This window comes from Stegastes partitus, unplaced genomic scaffold (assembly GCF_000690725.1).
Source record: "Stegastes partitus isolate 25-593 unplaced genomic scaffold, Stegastes_partitus-1.0.2 Scaffold537, whole genome shotgun sequence".
Taxonomy (NCBI): Eukaryota; Metazoa; Chordata; class Actinopteri; family Pomacentridae; genus Stegastes; species Stegastes partitus.
This window is the reverse complement of record NW_007578268.1, coordinates 434,084-441,211: the sequence shown is the minus strand read 5'-3', so window position 1 is coordinate 441,211 and position 7,128 is coordinate 434,084. Positions and strand designations below refer to the sequence as shown.

Here is a 7,128-nt window from a genome sequence, read left to right as displayed (position 1 = left end):
TAAACTGGTTAGTAAACTGATCAGTAAACTGGTTAGTAAAGTGATTAGTAAGCTGGTTTGTGAAGTGACTCAGAATCTGCTCTAAAACAGACGGCAGATGACGTTTCTCTGGTTTCCTGAAGGTTCTGGTTCATTGGTCCTCCACACATGATGAACTCAATTTGGATTAAAAATGCTCCATTTCTCAGCAAAATAGTTAAAAGCGTTCTGATTCCAGCGCCACATGTAAATACTTTTCTTTGTCATCTGATGTTACTGACATCCACCAAGCTGCTCATGTAGACACCAACACACCAGCTTGGTGCAGCTCCACGGTTCTAATGTCAGATACATGAAACTTCACATTCAGATGGAACGATGACAGCTGATACTGAAAACGCCCAGAAGAACATTAAATGTTCACACGACTGACATGATGATGAAGACTGAAGATGTCACCAAAAGCAAAGCGTATAAGAACCGGAACACTGTCGCTGCTTTGCTGCAGAGCAACAGCAGCCACAGCAGCTCTTCCTCTGCAGCTCTCACCTGTTTGTGCAAGTACAGGTGTGCTCCAGCAGAAACGCCGTCTGTCTGCAGCTGCATTTACCTTCATTTCTGCAAGAACCTGACGACTCGCCACCAACTTCACTGCCGTCACCGTGTCCCCTCCGAGTCTCATCAGCCGAGGCAGTGCCGCCGCTCGACTCCGAGTTCACCTGAAGACACACGTTCAGCCTTTAACACGTCTCAGGTGTGCCTCAGGTGTGCTTTGAGCTTCAGGTAAACTGTGTGTCTCAGGTGTGTGCCAGTGTACCGTTATGTTGCTGAGATTACTCTCCTCTGAGATGCTTGTTGCCATGGAGACGGGAGGCGGCGAGTCCGTGAAGGTGAGGAAACTGATTCTGTCTGCAGAGAACAGAGAACAGTGAGACAGAAGCTGCAGGAGTTCAGAGGGAAGCAGCAGCAGAAAAGCAGCAGTGTCAAAAGCTCTGACCGACGTCGTGCTGCTCCACACTTCCTGTTGAGTCATCAGAGAGGGCGGAGTCCTGACTCAGCTCAGGCTCCGCCCCCTGATCCGTCGTTCCCTCCACATCAAACTCTCTGAAACACAAACACTGGGTTAGAAACAAAGCGCTGCCTCGGACCTGCACAGGTGATGAACACGGCCCTCACCTGTCAGGGGTGGTGTTGTAGAGGATGAAGCTGCTCTGGTCTTCACCTTTCGTCTGCAGGACCTGGACCAAACACAGCCAGTCAAAATAAACCAGCTCTGGCCACACAAACACCTGGACAACATGACACCTGCTGAGGACAGACGAGCCTTGATTTGCATTCATCTGTTCATCATTCTATGTATGACGTGTTTCATTCTTCTGATCATCTGTCTTGTTCTGCTGCTTCAGTGAACCAGTAGATTCATTCAGTGCAACAGAAGCTTGAACAGATTCCACGTCCTCACCCTCCCCGGGATGCAGGAGCAGCACGTCTGGAGGTGGGAGTTGAAGACCTCATGGACATGGGCCTTCAGCAGACCCTCCCAGTTCACCCTCAGCACATGTTTGGGTTTACCAGGTCTGTCCAGCAGCCTTTCATAGGACCCAGCTCACCACCAGGTGATCAGTTGTCAGCTCTGCTCCTGAGACAGACTCTGATGACACGACTACGAAGTCATTGACCTTTGACGTCAGGTGTTCTGGTACCAGGTACACGTATAAGCCACCTGATAACGGAACATGGTGTTTGTTAAGGCTAATCGATCACCAGCATAGAAGTCCAATAACGAAACATCCGTCTGGTTCAGATCAGGCTGCTCTTCCTTCACCTCCTCCAGGTTTCTCCATCGTTGTCCACATGAGCATGGAAGTCCTCCATGTGGAGCTCCAGAAATGACCATGAGCTCCAGTCTAGAGACACTCTGAGGTTAAGCTATACAAGCTGCCTTAGCGGCAAATGCCAGCTGATTGCGGTTCACAGGAGCATTATTTGATTTAATCAGAACACATGGTGGCCAACTGGGACTGCAGCAGAAATGAACTGGACCTATAAAGTCTCCTGAGCAGATGACTGGTCACCAGGACCATCAGGACTAGCTCGTCTGTAGGTGACTGAACAGCCTCCTGCTTTGGCCCGATGAGGCACTGTCAGGCTGTGGACCGCTATCCGCTCTACTTCACAGGTGTTAGCGGGTGTTGACTGACAAGCCTGGGGCAGCGTTAGGATCAGATTCAGGAGGTACATCTCATAGTTGCATAGTTTGATATAATTTGGTCTTTACCCCAACAACACCCAGGATCACTGGGACACACAAACTAATGCACTGCTTCTTCACAGGGGACAGCTCTGTTATGAGCAGCCAGCACCAGAAGCCGATGTGCCACTCCAGTTAGGTCACCGGGCAGAGCGGTGCTGTTCTGACTCACCTGGCTGATCACCTCTCCATCCTCGTCTTCCAGCAGACTGTCCAGAGCTTGAGGGTGGAAGTTTTCGTCCTCCTGGGTCCGGATGGCACTCGGGAAGGTGGGAGGTTTCAGAGCCGACCACTGTCTCCGACCCCGACGAGGCTCAGCGTCTGGGACACCAGAAGCAGATCAACACAGACTCTGGCTGTACTCGACCACCAGTTCACCGTTTATCCAACACTGGGAGCTACACATGGAGCTCTCTGCTCTGTTCAGAGGGTTTGTTCTACGGTGTACCTGGATCAAAACGATCAAGTTTTTAGGTTAATTTCTTCAGGACAAGGTGATGTCACCTGTAACCTCACCTGAAGCAGGTCTGTCTGGAGTACTGAGGTCGGCCTCCTCCTCTTCCTCCTCCTCTCCATCTTCGTCCTCCTCGTCTCCCAGCAGACTGTCCAGAGCTTGAGGGTGGAAGTCTTCGTCTTCGTCCTCCTGACTCTTGGTGGGAGTTGGTGAGAAGCTGGAGCAGATGGTCAGAGGGTCTGGTGGCTCCGCCCATCCATGCTGTACCAGAGAAGGCTCAACATCTGATTGGACGCTGGAGGAGGCTTGGCCAAGACCCTGCAGAGCACACATCAGAAAAAAATCAATCTCCAAAGTGATCGATTATCTGTGAACTGATGAGTCACAGCGTGTGAGCGGCAGACTGACCAGTTTTCTGAACACCATCGTCAGTTTTCTGTTGCTCTGAAGCTGCGTAGCGTCTGAAACAAACAACAACAACAACAGATAAACAAACGGACCCTGAACTTTCATTACTCACTCAGCTGCCTCAGGAGCAGCACCACGATGTCTGACTGATAGCTGACGTGAATCTCTCAGTTAGCGGGATCTTCTCTAGGCACAAACATTACGTACACTAAAAACCTTCCAGGGCTGTATTAAATGTTGTTTTACCATCAGAACCACTGAGGTCCAGTCCAGAGGAGCTGGAAGCAGCAGCTGAGGACAGTTCAGCTCTTTAGATCTTCGACTGTCACCATCTAGCTGCTACTTTCAGTGAAGTTTTCTGCTCTCTTCAGATGTTCTTGCTCTACTTTGCAATTTGATAAGGATGTAGCTGCTAGTTTAGCAGTTTCTCTGTAACCTCCACACCTGAAGCAGCGTCCGGTCTGTCTTTGGCCCTGAGCTCGGCCTCCTCGTCTCCATCGGGCCGTGGTGGCCGAGGGCTGTGAGCAGCGATGAAGGTTTCTCTCCTGAAAGAAGACGATGAATCAGACGGCGCTCAGAAACAAACCCAGCATGCCCTGAGCTCTGCAGGTGGAGCTCACCTGACGCTCTGCTGTTTGAGTCTGCGGGCTGCAGGTGCGGTGGTTGTTCTGAGGCCCCGCCTCTTCCTCATGATGCTGCTCAGCTGAGAGTCCAGCCGCCACACAAACACACAACTACAACAACAACACAACAAGACTCACAACGTAAACAAACAGAATCTTTAAAAGGCTGAGAAACTGTTCTACAGAAGTTCACCTGTCTGCCAACGTCAGTAAGGTTTACCTGTCTGCTACAGCCTGTACATCTCACCTGTCTGCTGACACGGTGATGAGGTGTCTGCAGTCCTGACTGAACCTCATACAGGTGATGGTCTCTGAGGAAACAGAGGCAGCATGACACACCTGACTCTAGTCAAACCTCATAAGCACTTCACCACGATGCATCGTGCTGAATCACAAAGTCAAACCCAAACTGAGATTTTTAATTTTACATGTTTCAGAGAGTTGAGTGTAATTTACCTGAGCAGGTAACGAGGAGGATTTACTCACCCGAGTGTCCAAACAGAGACGCCACACGCTCTCCTGACTCGTAGTCGAAGACGCTGATGTTTTTATCAGAGCAGCTGGTGGCCAAGAACGAACCTGACGGGTCCATGTGAACCTGCAGGTCACAAACAGCAGACTTAGTTGTGGAGTTCCACAGGGTTCTGTGTTAGGACCACTACTAGTCCCCAGTACACGCTTCCCTTTGATGATATTGTGAGGAAGCACTGCAGACATTCCCACTGTTAGGCAGACGACACTGAGTTATATTTATCTATGAAGCCAAATGAAAGCAGTCGGTCAAACTCCAACATGTCTGAAGGACATACAGGCCTGGATGACTTCAACTTTCTGCTCCTCCATTCAGACTAAACTGAACACCTCAGAAACACACTGCCAACCAGAAAGCTCAGAACCCTCCAGCTGATCCAACATGCTGCAGCAGGGTTCTGACAGAACCAGTACCAGGTCAGATGTCTCCTGTATCAGCTTCTCTTCAGTGGCTTCCTGTAAAATCCAGGATCGAATCTAAATCCTGCTTCTAACATATAAACTCTCCATGAGCAGCTCCATGTGACCTTACAGACCTTATGGTATCGTATCATCCTAACAGAACCCTTCGCTCTCAGACTGCAGGTCTACTGGTGGGTCCAGAGTCTCCAGAACCAGAATGGGAGGCAGAGCCTTCAGCTATCAGCTCCTCTGTTGTGGACCAGCTCCCAGTCTGGGTTCTGGAGGCAGACACCCTCTGTGCTTTAAGGTCAGGATGAAAACGTTCCTCTGTGATGAAGCTGATAGTTAGAGCTGCTCAGGATCACCTGGACTGTCCCTCAGTGATGCTGCTGTGGCTTCAGACTGCCGGGGGACTCCCATGATGCACTGGGCTCCTCTCCGTTCTACACCAACATCACATTCACTGACTGTTCTCTGGTCTGGAGCTTCACATCTCTGATCTACAGTTTCTGTTCTCAACGACCTCCAAGACATTTATGTTCCCTTATGCCTGTCCTGTTTGGTCCCCCTTTACCCGCCTGGGTGAGGCGGACGTCTGCCCTCCCTGAGACTGGTTCTGGCAGGTTTTCTTTCTGACAGCAAGAACTCTTTTGTACCCACTGCTGCTGGTCGAAAAGAGTCCAAAGGGAGCTTTGGTTTTGTTGGGTTTCTCTGTGTAATCCTCTAAAGTCTGGAGGTGAAACATGTTGTGACTTATAAATAAAAGTGAAAAGAACTGATGTGAGTATCAGCAGGTTGGGCCTGGATTCATTTCAGGTTAATAAATTAAAACTCAGAAAGCGTCCTGACCTTCAGCAGAGCTCCTTCATCGCTGGATGAACCTTCCAAACACTTCTTCAGCTTCCCAGTTTCCACGTTGTACACTCTGAAACCACACGTCAGCTTCAGTTCAGAGTTCTGTTCACTAACTGGAACAGAACACATGGTTTCTGTCTACCTGACGTTTCTGTCCTGACAGGCGACAGCCACGTGGGTTCTGGACGAGTCCAGGTCCATGTCATTTGGCGTCGTCTTCTCCACCACGTGGTGACTCCTGGAGAACCGCAAACCCTCCGACGTCTGTATCGAGACATCGGTCGTTGACAGCGACACCACGGGGACCAGAACACAGAACGTCATTACATCACGGTACAGGACCGGTAAAGAACACAAAACGTCAACAACAACTAGATAATGCCGCCTGATGCTCCGACCTGCTCGGCTGTCTGGAAGTAGATGCTCTTGTCGGCTCCACAGCTCACTAATCGAACCTCCGGACTCTCACCTGAAACACAGGTGACACCGGTTTGTTCACCTGAGGACAGATGTCACATGGACACCCAACAGAACTACAACTAGAACCAAATGTTCCACTGACGTTTTCCCTCTAACTGCTCTACAACATCGACTCATGGTCAGTTTAATTTGTGACAACAGTTTATAAAAGTCTCTAAAGTGAAAACAGGTTTCAGGCTGTTATCGGCTCCGTGTGTCACAGTCGGCCACCTGTAAACTTCACAGCACTGACGGAGGCCGAGTGGTCGTTCAGAGTTTGCTCCAGACTGTAGTTCTTCTCCAGGTCGAAGACGTGGATCAGCCGATCTCTGCTGGCCGAAGCCAACAGCTTCACACCTGGAACAGCAGCAGGAGAGTCATGACAGTAAATCTGTCACTGAGGAGCATCACCTCCAGCCAAACAGTCCCCATAATGTCTGGAGCCTGGACTCTGGGGGACTCGGGCTCACCTGTGGACTCGGGGGAGAACTCCAGACACAACACCTCTGAGTCATGAGCCTCGATCTTCACCAGCTCGTCCAGAAAGTCCAGAGCAAAGATCCTGAACAGAAGTAGATTCAGTGAGCAGAACTGGCCTCTGGTCCGTCATAGTGTTGGTGTGTTGAGACTCACCTGAGGTTTCCACAGCGATCTCCGGCCGCCAGCAGCTGCCCGTCCGGACTGATGGCCAGCAACCGGACTCCCGTCTTCCCAGCAGCCCCGGCTGCCTCCCCCACATACACGATCCTCAGCAGGTCCTGCAACACACGGGAAGTTCAGGAACCAGCAGTTCTCAACAAACTGTGCAGTTGTGCTGCAGCTCACGTTGCTGTGGAGGTGGGTCCGTCCGGCGGCGGCGGCGGCGGCAGCGGCGTTCCACAGTCTGATGGTGTTATCAGACGAACAGGTGAGGAAGGAGGACGGAGGCAGACAGGCCTCAGACGGATCCTGCAGCTCCGGATAAACCTGCAAAATACATCCAGCTTCAATGATTTTAGTCCAGTTCTGAGACTTGGAGGGACGAATAGTAGCTGGCTGGATTTCTGGCTGTCCTGACAGTATAGTTGCAGTACTGCTGGCAGTATAGTTGCAGTACTTTTGGCAGTATTGTTGCAGTACTGTTGGCAGTATAGTTGCAGTACTTTTGGCAGTATTGTTGCAGTACT

General features: G+C 50.6%; 1 protein-coding gene across 1 annotated transcript in view; it reads right to left on the bottom strand.

Annotated features, from left to right (window-relative positions):
* Positions 1 to 7,128, bottom strand: part of LOC103361829 (mitogen-activated protein kinase-binding protein 1-like) — a 15,263-nt gene that overhangs the window by 2,052 nt on the left and 6,083 nt on the right. The window contains exons 10-27 of the mRNA XM_008288024.1: positions 6,788 to 6,928; positions 6,596 to 6,720; positions 6,433 to 6,524; positions 6,194 to 6,319; positions 5,902 to 5,972; positions 5,646 to 5,767; positions 5,498 to 5,573; positions 4,202 to 4,313; positions 3,963 to 4,026; positions 3,713 to 3,826; positions 3,537 to 3,637; positions 3,093 to 3,145; positions 2,747 to 3,002; positions 2,403 to 2,551; positions 1,156 to 1,217; positions 977 to 1,083; positions 797 to 888; positions 590 to 698 (exon numbers count right to left, since the gene is read on the bottom strand). Of these exons, the coding sequence (XP_008286246.1) occupies positions 590 to 698; positions 797 to 888; positions 977 to 1,083; positions 1,156 to 1,217; positions 2,403 to 2,551; positions 2,747 to 3,002; positions 3,093 to 3,145; positions 3,537 to 3,637; positions 3,713 to 3,826; positions 3,963 to 4,026; positions 4,202 to 4,313; positions 5,498 to 5,573; positions 5,646 to 5,767; positions 5,902 to 5,972; positions 6,194 to 6,319; positions 6,433 to 6,524; positions 6,596 to 6,720; positions 6,788 to 6,928 (1,972 nt within the window). The remainder of the gene's footprint in view (positions 1 to 589; positions 699 to 796; positions 889 to 976; positions 1,084 to 1,155; positions 1,218 to 2,402; positions 2,552 to 2,746; positions 3,003 to 3,092; positions 3,146 to 3,536; positions 3,638 to 3,712; positions 3,827 to 3,962; positions 4,027 to 4,201; positions 4,314 to 5,497; positions 5,574 to 5,645; positions 5,768 to 5,901; positions 5,973 to 6,193; positions 6,320 to 6,432; positions 6,525 to 6,595; positions 6,721 to 6,787; positions 6,929 to 7,128) is intronic.